Raw genomic sequence first — 25,000 nt, 5'->3', positions numbered from 1 at the left:
GTAGGTAGTTGGGTGGGGTAGGTAGGTAGGTGGGTGGGGTAGGTAGGTGGGTGAGGTAAGTAGGTGGGTGGGTGGGGTGTGTGTGTTAGGGACAGAGAGGCCAAACACATATTCAGGGCCTGAATGCACTCACACAGTAGAGGTTCACACACAAACAACTTACTGTCTGATTTTGTCATTTTGGGGTCCAAATCTGGGCCCGGTTGGTCCTCTCCTGGAAAACAAGCATTGAAAGAATGAAGACATATATTTGATGCAGTACCAGGGTTGGTGGTGTCCTAACTTCAATAAAATTTTTTTTTTGAAATAATCACATTCATAAAATTTCAATCCACCTCCAGAAAAGTGAAATGGTACTGTATAACACTCAACAAACTCACAGGAAAAAGTCCTCCTCTTCATCAGAGTCTTCCTCCAGCAGGTTCCTCTGTGGAAGAGCACAGGTCAGGGGTCAGAAACCGTGGCCAACACCACTGATGACCTTTGAACCCTCATTGACCCTTTCATTGACCTCGGCCATCTTATCAGTGGAATGTGCCACGGGGGACATTCAACTGGCGGTGGCAGGCCCACAGTTACATCATGTGATGTAATACCGTCTGCTCTTGCTTTGAGCCGTGATTAGTTTAGCTTGGGTCACAGACACTGAATGACCTTGCTAATAAAACTCAGTGAACTGAACTGATTCAGACCTCAGATAGCTGTGGAAGTGACCAATCGGCTCTTAGCCATTCTGAAGGTCTGCAGAGAGCAGATATGGAACACCCATGGTTAGCGAAACACATGACATGATCACTGAGTCACTGTTGCAAAAATCTAATCAATTTGTCTGTCCTGTTTTGCTTGTCTCCTGCAGCAGGGCGTGTTGCTACGGGGCCTTGCTGGTAAACATTGCTCTGCTTTCGTAACGCGTTAGGAGGGCTGAGCCCAGGAAGATCCGAAATGGGGAGGCTTCCAACAACTTGACGTTCCTGGGTCAAGTTACCAAAAGGCCGATAATGACAACCAGGCAAGGTTTTCCATTGATGTGTTCAATAAAGACCAAATATGCTGCGTGTAAAATGCTATTGACAGGAAAGGACGGGTGTAAAACCGTCCGAGGGCTGGGTACCAAAGCCTCTCTCAGGTGGAGTGTTGGCGCCAGAAGAGAGAGACTCTGCTTCTCATTGTGCTCCTCTTGCGAGGACTTCACTGGTTCCTATCAGGGTAAATCAGACCCTTGCCAGGGTAAACCAGAGCCATACTCTAGAACAGGGATCCTCAAGCCTGGTCCTGGAGAGCCGCAGACAGGTTTTACCCCAGACAGGTTTTACCCCAGACAGGTTTTACCCCAGCCCCGCTTCAGCAGGGACTCACCTCACTCAACGAATCAAATTTCAAACTCACAGGAAAAAGTCCTTCTCAGTTGATTAGGCTAATGAGGCATGATGCACTCAGCTGGGACATGAACCCTAAACCCTAGGCTCTCCAGGACCAGGACCATAGCACTATGACGCTATTTTACATCATCACAAGGCAGTTACGTTCATAAGCACTTCCAGAGCCATTTTGAAAGCAGCCCACGGGGACACCGAGCTTACAATCTGAGACGTTAGAATTAGAACTTCATTCTGAATTCAAATCTTGAACTGAGCGGAATGTTCAAGGCTCGTTCCAGCTCTGAAAACCCGGCCAGACTCACACCTGTCTCATCAGGGTTCGCCTTGGCAGCCGGTGGGGAATCTGCACACAACCAGCCTGGCTCAGGACTCCCTGTAAGATCTACAGTACCAGTCAAAAGTTTGGACACACCTTCTCATTCAATGATTTTTCTTTATTTTTATTATTTTCTACATTGTAGATTAATATTGAAGACATCAAAACTATGAAGGAACACATATGGAATTATGTAGTAAACAAAAAAGTGTTAAACAAACCAGAATATGTTTTATATTTTAGATTCTTCAAAGTAGCCACCTTTTGCTTTGATGACAGCTTTGCACATTCTTGGCAAGGTGTGTCCAAACTTCTGACTGGTACTGTATGTCTAGCGTGAGTCTGACTGGTTTGATTCACATAAAGACACTCAATATGGACAGATGTGTCAGATAACAGATCAGTGAAGCCATATGATTACGGAGGACTTCATCTGGAGAGAATAACCCTCTTCCTGCCCATGGCACTGTCAATCCCTGTGCATTCCAGAACAGACATGCACCATCCTTCTACCGGTGCGGGGCCAAAACAAGAGTAGTACCCTGAAGTCTACCAGTTGGCCGAAACGTTGTTTTGTGATGGAATAAAGCACTTTCTTCATTATTTGTTTACTGTATATCCTGTCCCTCTACAATCTAACTCTCCAAGGCATGCACTGCCTCTGCCTGGGTGGAGCAAACCCCTTCCCTCTTCTGAGCTTGGAGCCTCAGTCCCTTTCTTCTCCTCTCCTCTCCTCTCCTCTCCTCTCCTCTCCTCTCCTCTCCTCTCCTCTCCTCTCCTCTCCTCAACCTAATGCTCCTGTTTCTGGGCTGTCTGGTCCCTGGGAGAGGAGAGGAGAGGAGAGGAGAGGAGAGGAGAGGAGAGGAGAGGAGAGGAGAGGAGAGGAGAGGAGAGGGGGAGGACTGGTAGCTATTAACAGAGATGAGGGGATGGAAGAGATGGAAGGAGGGAGTGTTTTTGTTATGCAAGAGCCTCTGTTTGTTTCTCTTTGATCACACAGCTCAACAACAGAGCACCGGATGACAGTCACCTCAGAGATGGAGGGAAGGGAATAGATTAACAGAGGAGAGGGAGGGGAGAAGCATCCATGATGAGGAACAGACGTTTGGCTACAGGGCTCTGTAGTGTCTTCTCTCTCAATCCTCCCTCCCTCCCTCCCTCTCTCTCTCTCTTTCATACCTTCCCTTCCTTTCCCAGCATTTTTCTTTTCCCATCCCCCTCCCAGCAATGTCCCCCCCGCTCCCTCCCTCCTCCCCCTTTATCTCCCCCTCCCTCCCTCCTCCCCCTGTATCTCACCCTCCCCCGTCCCTCCTCCCCCTGTATCTCCCCCTGCCCCCCTCCTCCCCCTGTATCTCACCTCCCTCCCTCCCTCCTCCCCCTGTATCTCACCCTCCCTCCCTCCTCCCCCTGTATCTCACCCTGCCCCCCTCCTCCCCCTGTATCTCACCCTCCCTCCCTCCTCCCCCTGTATCTCACCCTCTCACTGCGTACTGATCCGGTGACCTCTTCATCATTCAGGTGTCGTTTGAACTTGGGAGGCATGTTGTCTTCTTCAGGCTGCTCCTCCTGCTCCGGCTCCCTCTGCAGGCGAGGAGGAGAACACATGACCATGTTTACAGAGGTGACAACAACACACTGCTTCAATATAATGTACAGCTTCAGTGGCCAAAACTCAAAAGCCAATCCTCAATTCCTTGTGTCCTCTCTCCTTGCCTCCTTCTCAAAACACATTGGTGGAGAAGGTTAGAGGGGAGGAACCTCAGACTTTCTCCTCCAATGAGTTTAGAGAAGGAGGCAAGGATAGATGACAGGAGGAGGCAAGGAAAGACTTGTGAGATTTAGCCTACATCTTTCCCCAATGCCCAGATACTGGACATATACATCATGTACACAGACATGCATGAATCAACACCTGGTTACTTTACATTGCAATGCCTGGTTATTGTACTGGTTATTGTACTGGTTACTGTACTGGTTACTGTACTGGTTACTTTACATGATAGCGCCTGGTTATTGTACTGGTTACTGTACTGGTTACTTTACATGATAACGCCTGGTTATTGTACTGGTTACTGGTTATTGTACTGGTTACTGTACTGGTTACTGGTTATTGTACTGGTTACTGGTTATTGTACTGGTTACTGGTACTATTGTATTGCTAATGGTTAGACTATTACAGAACATCAGTGGGGGGTGGAGGAGTGAGTGGCACAGCCAACCTGACCCCTTTCTCCCACCCCTGTACACACGACTACACAGCCATCATTGGGCCTGCCTCCGCACTAGGGAGCTGCTCCATTCAGCCATCATTGGGCCTGCCTCCGCACCAGGGAGCTTCTCCATTCCAGTGTTGAAGTGGGCTTGAGGTCAGGCTTTTTGTTCCAAATTAGCCTACGTTGTAAAAAGCATTAGTCTACACACAAATCAAACTCGATTTGATCATTAAATCCTAGATGGACAAAACAGAACCAGGATTCGACTTGTTGTGTCAACAACATGTTTCCAAGTGTTCTACCAGACAGACTATACTGACGCAGAAAACACTCTCATGTTCATTGGAAGGTGTGTGTGTGTGTGTGTGTGTGTGTGTGTGTGTGTGTGTGTCTGGCCATAACCAGAAGTGCTAGGGAACAGCAGAAAGAGTGATAGCAGAGACTGGAATCCTACACCTAAATCCTCAGGAACATGTAGCAGTCACTTGTAGTGATGTTTTATGGCAGTCATTTATGCGTGGGTGGGTGGTTTGAGACAGGATTTTTTCCACAACATTTTCCATTTCACAGAGATGCTCCTCTTCCCCTGTTGAGGAGTGGGAGCAGGTTTTGCCATGGAGCTGGTTTTGATTTAACACCAGTGCACTGTGGAAACCTGCACCCCTGTGAAAACCTGCTCAATCAGGGGAGGGCCAGTAATGGCCGCTTCCTTTACCTCTTCATTGTGTCCCTGTGTCTCTGTCTCTGGCCTTGGGCCCTCTGCCCTGTCTCTAGCCTAAGCCTTGGAGCAGGAAGACATGCTGCTCTTCTTCCAGGCACTAAACAGTCCCTCTGCTCTCATATCAGTGTCTGTCTGTGCTTCTCCAAACTCAAACGCCCAAGTAACCTTAAACCCAGTCCCACCACAGTAACCTTAAACCCAGTCCCACCACAGTAACCTTAAACCCAGCCCCACCACAGTAACCTTAAACCCAGCCCACCACAGTAACCTTAAACCCAGCTCCACCACAGTAACCTTAAACCCAGCCCCATCACAGTAACCTTAAACCCAGCTCCACCACAGTAACCTTAAACCCAGCCCACCACAGTAACCTTAAACCCAGCTCCACCACAGTAACCTTAAACCCAGCCCCACCACAGTAACCTTAAACCCCGCCCCACCACAGTGACCTTAAACCCAGCTCCACCACAGTAACCTTAAACCCAGCTCCACCACAGTAACCTTAAACCCACCCCACCACAGTAACCTTAAACCCAGCTCCACCACAGTAACCTTAAACCCAGCTCCACCACAGTAACCTTAAACCCCGCCCCACCACAGTGTTTCACCTCGGCACAAAAGCCCCCAAGGAAGGCTAAAGTGAGAGGCTAAAATCGCAATTTTCCACTGAAACCAATTGGCAGCAAATTCAAGGCAAGGAGCAACAAAGTCATGGGTGGCTGGGGTGGGGGCAGGGGTGGGGGGTTGCTTTTGTAATGGTAGGGGAAACACTGCCATCTCCTGCCACAGTCCTCATCTGACATCACTAATATGATACCATTGAATCCAGTTCAGTCTGTTCAGGGACTCCTTCTGGCACCTCGGGTTGGAAAATGGCCTGGCAGTGGCCAGGAGCAGAGAAGAACTTTCCGGTAAACAGAAGAAGAGATGAGAGAGAGAGAGAGAGAGAGAGAGAGAGACAGAGAGAGAGAGAGAGAGAGAGAGAGAGGCAGGGGACAGGGCTCTATCTGAGGCCACTACAGAGAAGAGAGCGAGAGAGAGAGAGAGAGAGGGAGAGAGAGAGAGAGAGAGAGGCACATAACAAAGAGAAGAGAAAAAGAAGAGAATAGTCTAACAGATCTGGGTAGCAGATTTTCAAATGCATTCATTAGGAATCACTTTTAAAGGTGCAATCCGTAATTTGTTACATCTGTACGATTAGACATCGAGGCTGCAGATGATGGAGGGAGAGTCTGTGCAAGAGGAGAGGAACAGGAGCTCTGATAAACTGGACAAAGAAACTACAGACGTCATCTTTAAAATGAGTTGGGCCTAGTTGGGGGAGGCTAAGCTGTGTGCTGTTGCTGTTCATCAGACACGTACAACAAGGGGGGGAAGAGGAAAAGATGGAGAGTGCCAGAGATTCCCATGTGAAGATAAACCGAGGGCTTCGGGCATCATCATCAGACAGAATCTTGCTTTTTAGCCATGGTATAATTGTTGGAGAAGTTGTATTTTGCCATGGTGGTTGGGGCATTCATGTCATGAGGTTTTTCGAAGGGAAGTGAAACGACTGAGGTTCTATTTCCGTACAGCTTGCTCAGCCAGAAAGACTAGAAGCAGTTTGCTTTTTCTTTTCTTTTTTTTCTTTTTTTTTTTACAGCAAACATTTTCATGCTGAACATGTCTATGATACAGGAGACGGTGACAGACTAGTGGGCTGACACGGCTCAGCTGGCCAGAAGCCCCACGCCACAGACTTTCTAGATGACTTGGCTACACTACGCAGAAGACAAAGACAGTATCAGTCCTGCCGATCAGCCTCAGTCACACAAGCCTGGTATGTGGGGCTGCGCTTCATCATCGTTTGACAGATGAGCTGCTTGATTGAATGAAAGCATTTCATTGCACTGTAAAAGCACTTAATTGCACTATACAAGCATTTCATTGCACTGTATCTAGTGTATTGTGTGGGTGTCAAATAAAATTGATTTGATTTGATTAAGGATACAAGGTCTCACTGCTGCCAGACTATCTCAGGCAGTCAGGGTCAGCCCCCCACATACAGTATGATCTATAAACCATCTTGAATGGGCATGTCGTTGACATGGTCTGCATTAGTACACCAACCTAATCTGGGGCAACTGACATAACACCTAACCTAGTAGCTGACATTTGACATTAGCTGCTCTTTGTTGACATAAACGGCTGCTACTTCAATCCCTTCAGCTACGTCATCAGCTGGTGATAACTGATCACCTGGCCGCTGTCCAGCTGGAGCTGCCATATGGCAAATGTACATAATGGACACCTTCTGATCTGGACATGCCTGGACACACCTTTCCCAATAGCTAGCTAGCTAGACACCTATCATCAAGCCGTTGGCTTAGCGGTGGGAACGACACCCAGTTCCATTGATTCGGATGTGTTAGCGATCTGGCTAGCAACATAGCTAGCTGTCAATTGGCTACCCCGGTCAGACTTCGTAGCGCAAATAGCATGCAATAACAATATCAACCGAGCCAACCCATCGTTTATCGTCACCTACATGTAGCTGTAATGTAATAAGTCGAGATGACAGGCCGCTGGCGATGTTGTGACGTTCGTAGTACTAGCCATGATCAAGCCAGCTAGCAAAATGTTGCTATTGCTAATAATACCTGCTGTTTTCGCCGGATTCACTCTCCGATATTGACACAGCCAGGTGCACACGGTTTATCACACTGTGTTTGTCTTCGGTCGGTCACTGATCCAGATCCTCGGGTCTCTGTGTCGCTGTGTGGGATCACCAGTGCCTGTTCCAGCTGTGGCCGGCCAGGGATGTTCCTTCAGTCCGTCCTGGTGGTTATCAGCCCCATCAGCTGACCCGCGGAGGAAGTACAACATCTGGACGGGAACATCGTACATCAGTCGGTTGGCTGACAGTGACAATTTAACATTTAGAATCATTTAGAATAATAGTTATATATATATATATATATATATATATATATATATATATATATATAACTAGTTTTAACCTCTTAAGATGAATGCCCTATTTGACTAATTTCCACCAACAAAAAACAGACCCAAACTAAACTGCTTATAACATTAGAAATATGACGATCAGATGCAAAAGCAGGATGCCATTTGATAGGGAACAACTCGAAGTTTTGTGTGGTTATACTCAGATCATAGTTCAGAATAACATACTACACATGACAAGGAGATAAAATAAACAATAATCAAATTAATAATCAAATTAAAGCAGAATTCGGGGCCCAATTATTGTCTTAAGAGAGATCTGAACAAAAACCATATACAACAGACTAGTCTACAGAGTACAGTTTGTCTACAGTTCAATCAGGGAAACTGAGTCACAGTCATCACAGTAGGCGAGTACAAACAAATACTACACACATAATAGTGCCTATTTCAGAGCAACATGTCGGTTACAGAACATCAGTGATATAAATGTATGTGTAAAGTAGGTTACTGCAGTAAAGGTTTATAACAACAAACACTAAGAGAGTTTCATACAAACATCACCCTGTCATGTCTGCTTCCCCCATGTCTCATTATTCCTTGTCTCCCCCTCATCTCCTCTCCTTCCACCCCCTCATCTCCCTCCCCTCTCCTCCCCCTCCCCCTCCCCCTCCCCTGTGGAGGTCTCAGGGGTGGAAGCTTTCTTGTTGTGGTTACAAAGAGCCATGGATACAGATAATGAGGAAAACAACTACTCCGATATCTCCACCTCCACTAAAATGGCTGCTGGCATGCACATCAGGGGAGGCTGGTGGAGGTAGAAATCGGAGGACAGGCTCATTGTAATGCATGGAATGGAGGAATGGTATCAAACACGTGTCCTCCGATTTCTACCTCTACCAGCCTCCCCTGATGCGCATGTCACCACACAGACACACCACACTGGCTAGGGTTGGGGTTAAGGGCCACTTCAGAACCAGGCCAGGTCTTTGTCAGAAGGCACCGGCAGACAGTGGGTCGTCCTTTATATGAGACCCCTCCCTCCCTCATAGCATGCCCTATAGTCTTCTCCCCTCTGGGGACTTTTTTCCTTGGCTTACTTTTGGGGGGTCTATGGTTTGGTTTTAGGTCATATTGTTTGTATTGTATTTATTGTTTAGTATTGTTTTTGTTGTGAAGCACTTTGTGACATTTGTCTATTTTTTTATTGATTGATTGATTGATTGGTTGATTGGTTGATTGAGTCAGAGTAACTGGGAGAGCCATGGCTGGCCCACGGAGGGGTGGAGTCAGAGAGGCCGAGCAGGAGGTGAGGAGCTGAACTGTTTTCATCCTTCAGTACTACGACATCGTGCTGGAATGAGTCATCAATACTGAACCTCGGAGAGACTTTATTCAGGAGCCAATTCCACTGAAACACACACGTTTTACCGGAGACGGTAAAACAAGGTTGAGTGCTCTTTTTCGTAATTGTCTGTGAAGTTTCAAGTGAAACCCTTGCAGATTTGGAAAGATGAAGTCGCAGGCTAAGTACCTTTGTGGCCTTTAGCCCAGTGATGATTCATGGCATGATTTGATTTGTGGACAGATTGTGTTCACATGAACTAAGGCTGTGTTCCAAAATGCATTCTTGCATTCTATCTAGAGCGTATACCAAGGGTTAGGGTTGGGCTAGGGTTAGGGTTAAGGTTGTTAGGGTTAGGGTTGTGTTCCATGGAGTAATTAAGCTCAGGTCTTTAAACAGAAACAGAGGGTTAGGGTTAGGGTTGATAGGGTTAGGGTTGTGTTAGGGTTGGGTTAGGGTTGTTAGGGTTAGGGTTAGGGTTAGAGTTGTGTTCCATGGAGTCATTAAGCTCAGGTCATTAAGCAGAAGCAGACAGGTTCAGGTAAAGGCATGCATGGCAGTCAATGTCAGACAGATGTGAGGTATTTTTAGAGGCAGGACAGGACAGAATGTCCTCTTAAAGCCACATCAAACCCTTTCTGTCCCCCAACAGAGGCCTTGTAAAGCCACGGATGGGAGCGCCCCCACTTCTCTCTCCTCACAGCCCCAGAGCAGAGACACATCTCTCCATTATACACAACAACATTCCTCCATCTAGTCATAATAGAGTGGAAATTCATCATCTCTCTCTGCACCCTTCACCCAACCAGGACAAACATGTTGTTGTTGTTGTTGTTGTTGTTGTTGTTGTTGTTGTTGTTGTCTGCTCCTCAGGGCTGAGGTGTGAAAACATCCTGTTGAGTCCTGACACAGGTTTCGAAGGAGGTGGCATCAGACTCCAGTAATGGCAGGGGGGATTTTCATACCAAATCCCTGCTGTTAAACCGCTCCCAAAACAGGGTTGAACAGGGGGGATGGATAACAACAATAGTGCAACGTCACATTTTCCACTCAAAGAAAGAAAGAAAGAAAGAAAGGGAATGATTTCATACGCCCGTCCAACTAGTTATATCATCTTTCACCTCCAGAGTTTAGAACTGGTCACATGGTGAGGCGGCTCCACAAACTTCAACCCACACATTTTATACACAACACTACGTAAAAGACTCACTTTAAAATGCTGATGGGTGATTTCACAGCTGAGGAGAAGATGTTTAATCGCCCGGGGATACCTGCTGGGGAGAAAGTGTTAACATGCTCACTTTAACGAGCAGGAGTCGAGTAGAGGTGTGGAAACCCATCTGCTGCGTTTTATTTGACCGGACACAGACACATCCACTCTGTCTACATAAACACCTGTGTGTGTGTGTGTGTGTGTGTGTGTGCATGCATGTCTGCATGCGTGCATGCACACGTGTGCATGTGCATGTGCATGCATATACCTTATTCAGTCTGTCTACATAAACACCTGTGTGTGTGTGTGTGTGTGTGTGTGTGTGTGTGTGTGTGTGTGTGTGTGTGTGTGTGTGCGCGCGCATGCGTGCATGTGTATGTGCATGTGAATGCATATGCCATATTCAGTCTGTCTTCATAAACATCTGACAGTCAGGTTGTGTGTGGGGGGATGTTTTGGCATGGTTCCTCTGTGCCATCAAACATGTTAGTACTGTGAGTACTCAGCTTGAATCTCGTCTCATCAGGGGAATTGTTGTTTACGCCAATGCTGACTGGGAAAGAACACCTATGGAAAAATGGTTTAATTGTAGATCACAGCCACAAGGTACACACAGAGCCCCGCAATGAAACCTAGGTACCAAGTTTTATTTATTTATTTTTAAACTCTTACACTTTTATACATTCGGGAAACATTTATAACTTTTAACTTTTTTAATATCTTGAGGATATTTTCATTGGCATGGCTAGGGTTAGGGTTAGGGTTAGGGTTAGGATTAGGATTAGGGCTAGGGTTCGGGCTAGGGTTAGGGTTAGGGTTAGGGTTAGGGTTGGGGCTGGGGCTGGGGTTAGGGCTAGGGTTAGGGTTAGGGCAAGGGCTAGGGTTAGGGTTAGGGTTAGGGTTAGGGTTAAGACTAGGGTTAGGGTTAGGGTTAGGGTTAAGGCTAGGGTTAGGGTTAGGGTTAGGGTTGGGGTTGGGGTTAGGGCAAGGGCTAGGGCTAGGGTTAGGGTTAGGGTTAGGGCTAGGGTTAGGGTTAGGGCAAGGGCAAGCGCTAGGGTTAGGGTTAGAGTTAGGGTTAGGGCTAGTGTGCAGCAGCATTGGCCAGAAGCTTGTTCACTAGGGCTTGGGGTGGTGGGGGAGGTGATGGCTTCAGAATGATGGCTTTGACCTCTGGTCAAGAGGAAATGTCCCAATTACCCCTGGAAAGAGTACGGCTGACAGGTGGGGCGGGCTAACCCTAACCCTAACCCTGGGAGATGAAGACATATCTCTCTGTTCCTCTGAAAACAGCTCACTCTGCTTGGACATGTCCCTATAACAAACCCAGTGAGTTACTGCCAAGCTCTTTCCCGGCATCTGGTATGTTTGTCAAGAGTCATGGAGCCCCTATGACACTAAGCAAACATCTTATCAGAGGAGATTTATGGCAAAGGCTTCTCCACCCGGAGAACAGGGTTAGGGTTAGGGTTAGGGTTAGAGTTAGGGTTAGGGTTAGGGTTAGGGTTCGGGTTCGGGTTAGGGTTAGGGTTAGGGTTAGGGCTAGGGTTAGGGTTCCGGCTCAGATACCATGATTCCATTATCAACTATGTGACTCAGTTTTTCCTCAACAAAATCTTTTTTTGCAGCGCTTTCCAATCCAAACTGAACGCTTGGATGATTCGCCTGATTGGTTTGACTCTCTGATGATTTGAATAGCTTCACAAAGTAAACGTTTATGAAGGAAACATTTATCGTTCAGTTACTGTTGACAAGGGGCCCAATCCGGCTTCAGCTCTACAGGTCACAGGAATGGGGTGTGTGTGCGTGTGTGTGTGTGTGTGTGGGCTATGATGCATGGTATCATAGAGAATGGGTAGTTTGTGAGGGGCTATAAGGGGGTTGCACGTGCTGTAGGGGGTTTGCACCTACCTATGTGAGTGTGTGTGTGTGTGTGTGTGTGTGTGAGAGAGTGTGATAAATGATGTGTTGTTACTCCCGGTCAGGCTCTGAGGACAGAGTGTGCGTCTGTGTGTTATGTGGGTACATCTGGGAGGCATCAGTCACAGGCCTCTCTCCATGGTCGTTCATTACCCAAACTCCCCTGCTGCTGCTGCTGCTGCTGCTGCTGCGTGTTTGGAGTGGACTGGACCCCCACCCTGCCGACTTCCACCATCCACCATTCTCCTTCTTCTAGCCCCCCATCCTGTCCTCACACTCCCCTCCTCCTCCCCCTCCTCCTCCTCATGCCACCCCCAGGAGCCCCTCACAGACGTGGGGTCGTCTGGTACTGTCATCAGGACCCTGACGGTGCTCTCATCAGGACCCTGACGGTGCTCTAGTTCAGTGCTTCTGTTCTCTCAGAGAATCACCGGCTCAACAGAGAACAGAGGCTTTCAAACATACAGAACTCAGGTCTGCACAGGGACACGTATAAACGCGATATACTGTAGTAGGCTACATTCCTAGTTTTATTTCCCTTTCAGTTTAAAGAAAGCAGATACCTAAAACGTCTTCATTCTGATTCGACTCAACAGCAGATGGCACAGGGAAAGTTCAGGCCAAAGAACTAAATAAGAAGCAAAATCCCACATTCCTGTTACAAAAACAGTTTATTCAAGACAATACATGGAGGACAGAGTGTGGTTGGAACCGTTCGTTCCAGAAGGCTCCCTGGAGGTAGAAGATGCCTGTGGGCACAGATCTAGGATCAGCCTACCTTCCTACATTCTGAGCTTTAAAGGGGCAATCTGGGATTCAAACAACAACAAAGCGGTCACCCCGCCACTTTTGTTTTGGTAAACAGCTGAGAGATGCTGGCTGGAGAAATGTAACCAAGTCATAGACAGATCACAAAATGACATTTTATACAAACAATGGAGTAGTCATCTTATATTTTGGGTTATTATGGGGTAAGACAGTTGTACTAAGCTCATGAGACATTTATAAGTTATATTCTTCAAGAATCAATGGCTTTACATAATTCATTCCCAAGTCCCAAAATGTATGTACCAATCCCAGATTGCCCCTTTAACCATAAGGGGATGAAAACACACCCATCCCTGTATCAGGTTAGGAGCGACTGCTACCCGCTCCTCATTGGCCGCTGTAGAACCATCAAATCTGGATAACGGATCAGATTGGCTGAATCTCTGGTGATCTTGTGGCTGATTGGCTGCCTGACAGTAGTCACTCGTCCTGTTTCTTCTTCTTGTTCTGTGGTGTGCCGTTGGCGCTGGCGTCGCAGGGCGGGGAGGAGAAGTGTTCAGACATGGCCGTCAGCGCGCGGTATCGGTGGGAGATGGTGTTCTTCACCTCCTTAGGGAGCTCAGCATAACTGCAGACAGACATAAAGGAGATGTGAAGGACTATATATTACCTAGTCTGTTGTTGTTGTTGTTGTTGTTGTTGTTGTGTTTGTTGGCTGCATTGTCAGGCTCAGCCCAGCTTTCATTTCCTCACAGAGACAAATGATGTAAATTGAATAAAAATTTTAAAAAAATCTTTATCACTGATAATTCTAGTTCTAATCACTATAACAAGTCTCCTGGATGCTTTTGGATCATTTTGACAGTAATACATGAATATTCATAGGCTATATTGCTATAGTGTGACATTCTACTGCCCCCTTGTGGTGTGATGAAAATCAGCCCAGGGTAGCGAGGTGTGATGGATGGGTGAACACACAGTCTGCTTACGTTTTGTCGTATCCATCCGGCTGGAAACAGGGGTCCCATCCAAAGTCTCTGGGCCCCCTGGGCTCCACAATACGCCCCTAAACAGTTAACAAAACAATACAAATACTTATTAGAGTATGTTTGCGGACATCATCAGTGTGTGTGTGTGTGTGTGTGTGTGTGTGTGTATGAGATGTATTCTGACCTCTGTTATCCCTTTGAAGAGCTGTACAGGCTCCTGGTTCCCGGCACAGTAGGCAAAGGTGCAGAGAGCTGAGGCTGATTTATCCTCAAACCCAGCCAAGAGCTTATACAGACCTGGAACAGACAGACAGGCAGGCAGGCAGGCAGGCAGACAGAGTTACACACACATTACAGCTATTCATCATGGACAACTATTTCATAATGAAATCTAGTCCAAACTGGCAGCAGGGTCAGCAACCAGACTTACCTTCTGGTTTCAGTTTATCCAGGAACCATTTTCTAAAACAAACAAAGAAGACTTTTATGAATCATTTTGTTCATCCATTCATTCAAAGTATACATTTTCTAACGAAGACGATCACATCAGAAACAAAAGACGGTAATGTATACAATGGTTGTGTGTGTTATTACTAATGACAATAATAATAACAATAACAACAATAATATGTATTCTTAGTGTAGCACCGTCCTCACATGTAAGGTCCTGGCAGACCTCCCAGTGCATTGAAACACAGGCAGGTGTCCTCTACAATAACTGGTCCATCAACCTAAGGACAGATAGAGGGTCAACTCTCAGTGGGAACCTTGGGACGTCCCGAAGATTGACATCAACCCATTGAGCCATAGGGCAATAAGCCTAATTAGCAGATACATTATATATATTGCCGTAAATCCAGAGCCAACCTACGCAAATTGGTGACAGGAGGAGATGAAAATACACATTAGTGTCTTTTCATAGGTTCAGTCTGTCCCTAGGAGATAAAGATGTAAAACTTCTAACCACAGGACCATTGTTCTCTCAGAGCTGCTCCCAGGATGTTATCTAGGACTGCTATGGATCATGCCACCTGTTTTCAAGGTTATACATTATCATCATGTGAGAACCCCGCCTCATGATCGGACCATCTGAAGGGTATAAATTGTATGCTGTAACTTGTATTTGGGCTCTCTGTTCGTGAGGTGCACAGTGCTATGCTTGCAACCATTATTAAACCTACGAAACAGATATTGTGTTTGTGCGTTTTTGCAAAGTCTCACTGAAATCGTTATTGTGGTAATCCCCTAGACAAGATTTCCACCACAATTCCAAACACACAAGGGGACAGAACAGAAGTTCTGATGTCAGTGGTATTCATTTATCCAAGTACATTCTCCTCTTCAATCAGCACCAATCAAATAGTCCACACACCTGCTGCACTGCCTCCTTACACTTCTGTATAGAAATCTCATCAGGTTCTCCTTGGTATTCAGGCACTACAAAGACAAAATCACTGAGTTCAAAATGAAGACGTACAGAGCTGTATTGGTGTTGACATTCCATGGATAATGTTTTTAAGCTACTCACAGTCAATCTTCTTGGACACTAGTTTATAGGGAAACTTGTCCCCCAGGATTTGGATGACCTAAGGCACAAAAGATAGAGGCGTCGCTTTTATGATGACATCATGGAATTATGAGCTAGACAACCACCGCCTATCGGGACTGTTAGTTCAGTAGATCCTACATTCACTGACACAGAAGTCAACAGTATGAGCGGGTTTGAGTCCGCCATTCACTCGTAATGACTGGTGTTGTTTTCTCTCGTTGAAACAAATGACAGCCGGCTGGAGAAGGCACTGTCTGAGGAAGTTGTCATTAACATTTAACTCGAGTCTTGGGACACCTCCATATTTCCTTATGCCTTTAATCACTGTTACACGGAGGAAAGGCGCAAGCAGCACGTTCCATCATCACCATCGTGCAGTCTGCATCTTTTGCAGACAATGAATGAAACAAAGCATAACCATAATTCCCCCAAACCTCTTCTAGTTTCTTTGCGTTTCCAGTCACGAAGACGACGGATCTTCCAGGTGGGACAGCCATGCTGAATTATATTCTTATTGTCCGGAAAGATATCACTGCCGCACTAGAATTCACCGGGCAGCTAAGAGATCCGGTGTTACAGTAGCCAATGACAGGCCTCTACCCGGAGGCTGAGCAAATCAGCGCAACGCTTGAAAACCCGCCTATCGAGAGCTTTCCAATCAGGATGCAGCAGTTGTGTTCCGTTAGAAATACTGTCCGGGTGGACAATATTGGTGCCATGTGGGGAAGACGGTACTGCTGACAACAACATATATACATGTCTATCTTTAGGAGCACAATAATATGACAGCGGAGGCGTGACAGCTACAGCTTGTCCAAGTTTATCCATTGTGCGAAATACGTTTGGACGATGGAGCAGATCTAGACGCTACCCATTTCTGGAAAATCTGTGAGGACCAATATTATTGGCAATAATCTGTGCGCTGTCATGTCAATTACTTTCCAATAGCTAGTGCCCTGCAACATCCTACAGCAAGCCCAGCCTCTCCGAGGACAGGATACGCACATCGTAGCTGTCTAAGTCAAGATGAGTCTTCTACCTCGCACCGCGGAAGAGTTCAGTTCGGCAGAATACTGGGAGCGGTTTTTTAAGAAGCGTGGAGACAAGGCTTTTGAGTGGTATGGAGACTACAACAAACTCTGTGGCGTGCTGCACAAATACATCAAACCTCGTGATAAGGTAACCGTCTATTCTTTCACGTCCTGTCATTCATATGACAGGACACTGTCTTTTTTTCTGAATGGAGCGATTTGTCTGCCCCCTTCATATATCGTTTACTCACAGTGGTCGGCACCTTAGATATAATGCCAGCAACCCTCCAGTCACCAGCTCACACCCGGCTCCCTCCTGGGGTGAGGATCGAACCAGCGACCTGCCGATGGCTGGCCGGCCTCTTTGACCTCTAGGCTACTGTCCCTGCTGCCACTCTGGGTTACCCCAATAGTTCCTACCACTGATCACCCTCACAATGGGTCGATGGAGAAACATATGTCCATTTTGGTGTCTATGTAGGGCTGTATAAGGGCCACTAATGGATGTTCATATCTGTGTTATGCCCTGTCTCTCAGGTATTGGTGGTTGGCTGCGGTAACTCCGAGCTCAGCGAGCAGCTGTATGACGTCGGTTACCGACATCTCACCAACATCGACATCAGCGAGACGGTGGTGAACAACATGAACCAGCGGAACGCCGACAGACGTCCCGACCTGTCGTTTCACCAGGTGGACGCCACCCAGACGCCCTATGAGGACAGCAGTTACCAGGCAACACTGGACAAGGGCACGCTGGACGCCATGGCGTCCGAGGAGGAAGGGGCTCTGGCGGGGAGGATGCTGAGCGAGGTGGGTCTCTCGCTGCGTGGTGGTTTGGTAGGGCCCAGAGTTTATCCTGACGGTAAACCCTAATTCACACTAACAGAGTCCAGCTGAGATGAGCTGCATTGGGCTGGCCTGGTTACGCATTCCGCCGCAGTTGTTGGAACAGGGCTGGAAAGGACAATGTGAAAAGAAAATATCTGAGCCAGCACAGTACGGTTCGGGTCGGCCCTGGAAGCATACCAGGAAAAACCTCAGGCCAATTGTAAAGTGCATGATCAGTATGTCATCCACTATCATTCACCACTGTCAGCCATCACTCTCCACACCCTCCAGGACTGCATAAGGAGCGCTTTACTCAGCCACAGAGACCCTCACTGTGCTTGAAAGGGAACCTGTGGTAAACGGTTCTCTCTATAAATGTTTGGTGCCTTGTGTTTTGTAGGTGGGGCGTGTTCTGGGTGTGGGGGGCCGGTACGTGTGTGTGACTCTGGCCCAGGAGAGCGTGATCAGACTGGCCGTGGAGCACTTTGTGAAGGTGGGCTGGGCGGTGAGGCTCCACTGCCTCGGTGGCGCCGAGAGCGAGGACGACTCCTTCGCCCTGCCCGTCTTCATCCTCGTCTGCACCAAGTTCCGCCAGCCGCCCCCTGCGCCCATCCTGGAGATGTGCCTGGGGGAGGACGGAGCCCCCGCCCGCCTGGCCGAGGTGCCGCAGCTCCTGGCCGCGGTGAAGGAGCAGCAGGCGTACGCCATCCTGAGGCAGAGGCTCCGCACGGGCACCGACGCCTCCTCCACCCCCTCGCTCACCCTCTGCCACGCCCCCACCGGCCTCCCGCGCTACACCCTCACGGTGCAGGACTGCCCCCCCAGTGCCAAGGTGCCCAGAGCCAACCACTTTGCCATTTTCATCGGTGAGTGCACCCGTGACGTCTGTATTGAATTGTATATGTTTGTACTTTGTATTCTAGGCGGTTTCCTCTGGTGTTTATATGTGGCTGGTTTCAGTCTTTTGCTTTTTCTCTGACAACCTCAGTGCCTCAGGGAAGGGAGTCTGATTGGCTGTACGGCTCGGCCGAGGGGCGCGGTCAGCTAGCGGCCAGCGCTAATTTCAGGCGGCTAGTTGTCGTGGCGATGCACCGGGACCAGGAGTACACTGACATGCAGGCTGTCCAATCGGAACTCTCGCCTATGGTGATGGAACTCGCTCCCCCTGGAATGCCAGCCAATCAGCAGGTAGAGAATGACCCGATTCCTTCATCGCTACCGATTTACCACGGCCATGTTATGTTACGTTGAAGCTAAGGTCTCCAGACTGGATCTTTCACAGCACGTTAAGGAGTGCCCGACACGGTGAACAGGGTGTGATTTGACCGTGTGCAGGTTCCCTTCCTCTCGGTGGGGGGCGAGCTGGGCTGGAGGGCGGTGGTCAGCAGGGGCGTCAGTGAGCGGAGCGGGGAGTACTGTGTGGAGGACGTGAGAGGAGAGGACGGAGAGCTGTACCGCAGGCTGGTGTTCCTAGGCAACGCCGGGCTGGTACAGTCAGAGAGCCGCCTCGTCGCCCCAGCAACCGGTGAGAACAAGGCCAACGACATCATCTTATATATGTGTGTGTATATATATATATATATATATATATATATATATATATATATATATATATATATGTATGTATACACACTCACCGGCCACTTTTCGCATGTGAGACAGTGGTCCAACGCTGATCAAGCAAAGCCCATGACTTTAGTTAGTTTCACAGTGGCGTTTTTGGGTAATTGACTAAATGTTTTGACCAAACTAATTAGCTAATTGTGTTTTTTTCCTTCACCTGCAGCCTCAGCTCGAAAGAAGAAGAACAGAAAGAAGGCCAAGGCAGCCGGCCCTCCGCCAGTGGCCTCCCCCGCCCAGTCAACAGGGGGCGCTCTCTCAGTGGAGAAGGCCTTTCTCTGCTGTGACCACCATAAAGTCATGGTGGCTGGCCTGGCCATGCTAGGCGTGGGCACAGCCCAGAACAAAGGTGTGTGTGTGTGTGTGTGTGTGTGTGCGTGCGTGCGTGTGTGTGTGTGTGTGTGTGTGTGTGTGTGTGTGTGTGTGTGTGTGTGTGTGTGTGTGTGTGTGTGTGTGTGTGTGTGTGTGTGTGTAATGGAGGTGGCTTGTGTTTGTCCTCATAGCCATAATAACCACTAAGTCCACTTGATTTACCCTCCATAGAATCTGTCCATAACAAAGTCCATGTTAACCTCTGAAAGTGAACTGTCTGCCTCCCCTTCTCCCCTAGATGTCCCAGTGTCTGTGCTCCTGGTGGGACTGGGTGGAGGGGGGCTGCCCCAGTTCCTGAGGGACTTTGTGCCCGGTGCCAGCGTGGAGGTGGTGGAGTTGGACCCGTCTGTCCTGGAGGTGGCCCGGGGATGGTTCGGGTTCCAACCTGACGACAGACTGACGGTCACACTGGGGGACGGCCTGGAGCACATCACTACCCTGGAGAGAGAAGGTGAGGAGGGAGGGAGGGAGGGAGAGAGAAGATGGGAGGGCTAAGGGGGAGGAAGGGAGGGAGGAGAGAAGATGGGAGGGCGGGAGGGAGAGAGCAGATGAGAGGGAGGAGAGAGACATTAAAGGCCAGCATGAGTCATTTTGACATTCCAGAGAGAGTTAGAGGTGAAAGTGAAAGGGATCTTCTAGTGCACTTTTTACACACTGTCCAGTGCTCAAACCAGTGATGGTTTGTGCGTGTGCGTGTGCGTGTGCGTGTGCGTGTGTGTGTGCTGACTTTGGTATATGCATTCATTAACTGGTAATGTGAATAATGCTGAATGATTTCCTGATGGTCAGGTGGCCGTTCGTATGACGTCATCATGTTTGACGTGGACAGCAAGGACGCCACTTTGGGTATGAGCTGTCCTCCACCTGCCTTTGTAGAAACATCCTTCCTGGAGAAAGTACGCCACCTGCTGACTCCCAGAGGTACAGTATACTGCGTCTGCCTGTCTGCCTGCCTGCCTGTCTGTCTGTCTGTCTGATAACTGGCATTCTTTGTACAAAATGTTAAAGGTTTGTTTTGTTTCAAAGCCTTTAGTCTTAGTTGTGATTAGGCTGACAAACTTATCTCACCATTTTAACTCTTACCTGATCTCATACCTGATCCCTCTCTCCACCCCTCCTTTCCCTCCCTCCACCCCTCCTTTCCCTCCCTCCACCCCTCCTGTCCCTCTCTCCACCCCTCCTGTCCCTCTCTCCACCCCTCCTAATCCCTCTCCCCACCCCTCCTGATCCCTCTCCCCACCCCTCCTAATCCCTCTCCCCACCCCTCCTGATCCCTCTCCCCACCCCTCCTGATCCCTCTCTCCACCCCCATTCCCTCCCTCCACCCCTCCTTTCCCTCTCTCCACCCCTCCTGTCCCTCTCTCCACCTCTCCTCTCTCTCTCTCCACCCCTCCTAATCCCTCTCCCCACCCCTCCTGATCCCTCTCTCCACCCCCATTCCCTCCCTCCACCCCTCCTTTCCCTCTCTCCACCCCTCCTGTCCCTCTCTCCACCCCTCCTAATCCCTCTCCCCACCCCTGCTAATCCCTCTCCCCACCCCTCCTGATCCCTCTCTCCACCCCCATTCCCTCCCTCCACCCCTCCTTTCCCTCCCTCCATTCCCAGGTGTGTTCATGTTGAACCTGGTGTGCCGTGACTCAGTCCTGAGGAGGAGTGTGATGGAGCGTGTCCAGGGTGTGTTTCCACGAGTGTTCTCCCGGGGGATCGAGGGGGAGGTCAACGAGGTGCTCCTGTGCTCCGGGGGGGGAGGAGGAGGGGGGACGGAGGACAGCTCCCCCACCACTCTCCCTCCATCACTGTGCCATGCAGCCAAGACCCTACAGGGGGCGCTGTGCATGAACAGTCCTGGCGGAACCCTCAGCCCTCAGATAGACGTCGCTGAGATGTTAGAAGACCTGAAAGTTGCATGAGGAGTGAGTCAGGAAGGGGGAGGTATGAGAAGAGAGGAGAAGAGAGGAGGGGGTGGAAGTGGAGAGAAGAGAGAGTGCCTAATCCCATGTCGACCCCCAGCCTCCTACCCTCCATGCATTTGTGGAGATCTGAGAGGATTGGATTGGTGTAATCTAGATGCTGACTATCCAACCTTTTTAATCCTTTCAGATCTCCACAAATACATGGAGATCAAGTGCATGGGGGGGGGGGGCGATTTGGGCCCACAGACTCAAGATGCTAAATGTACATTTGTGACAGTAAAATATGGAAGATATGGAAGTGCAAAAGTGGAGAGATGAGAGGATCATGGTCTCGCCTCGTCCTTCATTTTGATTTTCCAAAGTGGATTGATGTCAGTGTCACAGAAGCCTAATTAAAATATGTTTTATTCTAAAGTGGTCTGATGTTGATTCATGGTGAATGCTTGATGAATGGTTTCTCAGATATGATGTTTTCTCAAATAGTTTGTCTTTTATAGCAATAGAAGTTCACAATACATAGGTCATATGGTATGATATATTATTCCGGGGTAGGCGGCCTGCTCCTTCAGTAATTAATTTACATGAACTGTCAATGTTTTTGGTCATTGACTGTTTATTAAAGAAGTTTAAGTCTTTTACGTTGAAGTGAAGCCCCTTCCCTCGGCTGATTTTAGACTGCACTAGTTCGCTCACTCCCTCTCTCACTGCCAAAGAATGCAGCCGTGTTATTTACAGTAGGTGAGTCGTGCACGACATGGTTACGGTCGCAAACATTATGGGCAGAAGGCGGGACTGTCCTATTCGGGGTGGGTGTGATTTAAATAGCCATCGTCCAAGGGAGGCAGGAATATTCAATGTCTGTCAAGTCAAAGTACAACTATAGTTGGCTATCTATTTGTCCATCATATTAGGCGAGGCGTGTTGAATATGTTGAAAATGTGCGCCTGCGCACAAAGAAGACCGTTAACTGTCAACTGAATTGTAGTACAGCGGACAGGGAGCCAAGCCAAGGACCAAAACTTCAAGACCAAGACTGGACTCTCTCGAAACACCGAAATGTTACACTCACACTCCTGTTTTTGACTCTCGGGAACTTGCCTGTCCAGGCAACGTAGACCACGGGTACAACTTTGGACGAGCTGGGTCAGCGGTTTGAGTGTGTCCTGCTAGGAGGACGAGCGCGCAGTGCGGACACCCGGACCACCGACTCGTCTCTGGCGGTGCTGGAACCGGCAGTGCCAGTGGATAGAGACAGCTGATCTGTCTCACTCCCCTGAAGTTGCTAGCCCTGACGAAGTCCAAATAAACTTCGTTTTGCGCCTGTTATTCGGTCAGTTATCTGTTGTCGTCCTCCCAGCCAAACCGGACGGCGTTCTTGGATGGTGTTACTTCGGCCGAGGCTTCTTGCTAGCCAGCCTTCTCCAACCGTCGCCGTCGCTATGGGCAACCGGGGGATGGAGGATCTGATCCCGCTGGTGAACCGGCTCCAGGACGCCTTCACCACCATCGGCCAGAGCTGCAACCTGGACCTGCCACAGATAGCGGTCATAGGCGGCCAGAGCGCAGGCAAGAGCTCCGTCCTGGAGAACTTTGTCGGCAGGTATGGTCAGTAGTAATACACCAACAACAGCAAATGCTGAACAGCATAAAGTAACGTTTGGTTTGCCTACTATTCAAATGCGGACCGTTTTGGTGAGTTGGGTTTGGCACCGACTCTGTGATTCCCAACAAAGGCCACTCCACAAATGCGCACAGCAGAGTGTGTGCCAGTCCTATTCAGGAGGGTTTGGCATGGATTGTTTACACAATCGTCATCTTATATGAGAGTTTGCATGTTTGTCTCTGTCTCTCTCTCTCTGTGTGTGTGTGTGTGTGTGTGTGTGTGTGTGTGTGTGTGTGTGTGTGTGTGTGTGTGTGTGTGTGTGTGTATGTCTGTCTGTCTGTCTTTCTGACTGTCTGGGTCTGTGTGTGTGACTGTCAGTCTGAAGTGGGTAGTGCATGCCTGAGAGGGCAGCGTCTCTGTGACAGTGTCCAGTGCCAGGAGGCTTATCTCCCAGGGTCCTAAGGTATCTGAGCTGAGGCCGGGCCTGCTGGATTCCCACATGCCTGGGGAGTAACACGTGCAGTTGGTCATTCAGCCAGAGCGGAGCTGGAGAGAGAGGCTGCTGCTGTACTATGGTTGTGCTGTTGTCGGCTACCAAGACCATCAATGATGTACATTGACTTTTCTGTGAGAGCTGAGCAGTGAGAATTGTCCCTATCTGTAGTAAAGTTGGTCAACTCTCTCCTTGTAAAACACAGGCCATTTTTTCTCTTCAAGTTTTTTTTTTTTTTTTTTAAAGTTCTTTTTTTGAGTGGGGCAGTCCCACTTTTATATTTGTTCATTTTTATTGGATAGAGATAGTGGAGAAAGACAGTATGTCAGTAGGGCGTAGGCTGGATTTGAACCCATGCCGACCTGGATTTGAACCCATGCCGACCTGGATTTGAACCCATGCTGACGTGTGCACTGTAGACTTTGGTGCTAGACCACTGGACCACCCCAGGCCGCCTCTTCACTGAATTCTGCCTTTGTCAAGGCGCACAGTCAGCCACTGAGCCAGAGCAGAGCTATCACAGGGCTTTAAGTGTCTTTCCTCCGGCTTCCCTGCTTATTGCTCCACCTTCCCTCTGCGGATGCCTCTGAATGACGCCTCCTGGTGAATGGGCTGCCATGCATGCGCTGGCTGTCTGAGAGGAATGCTGGAACCAGTGTTTAGATGGGGATTTAACTTCATTTCCTAGCAGATGATCCTGGTTTTATAGCTGGACTTGTGTTGACCTGTTGAGAACCATTCTGGACCACAACACACAGCCAAAACCCTGCAGCCTCCCTCTGACTGAGTGTGTGAATTTCCCCCTGGGATAAATAAAGTTTCTATCTATCTATCTATCTATCTATCTATCTATCTATCTATCTATCTATCTATCTATCTGGGACTATGAGGAGGGTCTAGCTAGCCCTACAACCCTGGTTGTCTTAAAGGGATAGTTCACCCAAATGACAAGATCACATGTTTGGTTATTTTCCCTGAAGAAAAGGACATACTTAAATCTGCACTTGGTTTCTGTTTGTCTGGGCTCTGTTACAAACTGCTAACTGGTAGCATGTTGAGCCATAAAAACAAGGGAAGTCAAAGGACCCAAATTTAGCATGTTTGAAATGGTCAGTAAGATTTGGTCAGTAGATTTCAATTGCAAACTTTTGGATTGTAGAGCCGAAAGAACCAAAAAATACTTCACTGTCCCATTACTGACTCAGGGCACTGTATCCCTAGTCCTGAGTATCTCTGAATCTCTCTACCCCCATGATTGTGTCCTTCCTCTCTGCATGTAGCCTTTGTTGTCCCAGCTGTTGTAAATAGCCTTACAGGAAGCTGTAAGATCAACTTTCCAAAATCGTAAAACTCAACAACAGGAAAAAGGCTGTTCCTCTGACGTCTGAGAGCGGTGTCACCTGACCATGTAGGTCTCTGGCTGCGTCGTGCATCAACAGGGCTGGTCTCCACAGGGTTGGTCTCGACAGGGCTGGTCTCCACAGGGCTGGTCTCCACAGGGTTGGTCTCCACAGGGCTGGTCTAAACAGGGCTGGTCTCCACAGGGCTGGTCTCCACAGGGCTGGTCTCCACAGGGCTGGTCTCCACAGGGCTGGTCTCAACAGGGTTGGTCTCCACAGGGTTGGACTCCACAGGGTTGGTCTCCACAGGGCTGGTCTCAACAGGGCTCAACAGTCCTTCCTAAGACCTCTTCACCCCCACTACCCTCCCTGTACTAACCCTAACCCCAACCCTTGAGACCTCTTCACCCCTACTTCCCCCCTGTACAAGTTCTCTCCTGTTAA

The 25,000-nt window shown here is 48.6% G+C and overlaps 4 protein-coding genes across 4 annotated transcripts in view; 2 read left to right on the top strand and 2 right to left on the bottom strand.

Annotated features, from left to right (window-relative positions):
* vamp4 (vesicle-associated membrane protein 4) overlaps positions 1-7,463 on the bottom strand; it is a 15,384-nt gene extending 7,921 nt beyond the window's left edge. Inside the window, exons 1-4 of the mRNA XM_083671928.1 lie at positions 7,269-7,463; positions 3,172-3,276; positions 381-427; positions 164-214 (exon numbers count right to left, since the gene is read on the bottom strand). Of these exons, the coding sequence (XP_083528054.1) occupies positions 164-214; positions 381-427; positions 3,172-3,237 (164 nt within the window). The 5' untranslated portion in view covers positions 3,238-3,276; positions 7,269-7,463. The remainder of the gene's footprint in view (positions 1-163; positions 215-380; positions 428-3,171; positions 3,277-7,268) is intronic.
* A 5,239-nt stretch (positions 7,464-12,702) lies between these two features.
* itpa (inosine triphosphatase (nucleoside triphosphate pyrophosphatase)) lies at positions 12,703-15,870 on the bottom strand. Its single transcript, XM_083671927.1, has 8 exons — positions 15,791-15,870; positions 15,336-15,393; positions 15,180-15,244; positions 14,465-14,538; positions 14,238-14,269; positions 13,992-14,104; positions 13,808-13,884; positions 12,703-13,446 (listed from the first exon to the last, which is right to left on the bottom strand). The coding sequence occupies exons 1-8, from the start codon at positions 15,851-15,853 to the stop codon at positions 13,299-13,301; spliced, it is 630 nt and encodes a 209-aa protein (XP_083528053.1). The 5' UTR covers positions 15,854-15,870; the 3' UTR covers positions 12,703-13,298.
* Positions 15,871-16,083: 213 nt separating this feature from the next.
* On the top strand, positions 16,084-21,502 carry mettl13 (methyltransferase 13, eEF1A lysine and N-terminal methyltransferase). The gene is made up of 9 exons (XM_083671913.1): positions 16,084-16,535; positions 16,925-17,197; positions 17,616-18,081; positions 18,204-18,403; positions 18,551-18,740; positions 19,002-19,184; positions 19,446-19,658; positions 19,997-20,128; positions 20,813-21,502. The coding sequence occupies exons 1-9, from the start codon at positions 16,383-16,385 to the stop codon at positions 21,115-21,117; spliced, it is 2,115 nt and encodes a 704-aa protein (XP_083528039.1). The 5' UTR covers positions 16,084-16,382; the 3' UTR covers positions 21,118-21,502.
* A 674-nt stretch (positions 21,503-22,176) lies between these two features.
* LOC310805993 (dynamin-1-like) overlaps positions 22,177-25,000 on the top strand; it is a 10,035-nt gene continuing 7,211 nt past the window's right edge. Inside the window, exon 1 of the mRNA XM_083671916.1 lies at positions 22,177-22,720. Coding sequence (XP_083528042.1) covers positions 22,500-22,720 — 221 coding nt within the window. The 5' untranslated portion in view covers positions 22,177-22,499. The remainder of the gene's footprint in view (positions 22,721-25,000) is intronic.

The sequence above is a fragment of the Argentina silus genome (assembly GCF_951799395.1).
Source record: "Argentina silus genome assembly, chromosome: 6".
Classification (NCBI taxonomy): Eukaryota; Metazoa; Chordata; class Actinopteri; order Argentiniformes; family Argentinidae; genus Argentina; species Argentina silus.
Note: the sequence above shows the minus strand (reverse complement) of the source record. Positions and strands in the feature narration are given on the sequence as shown.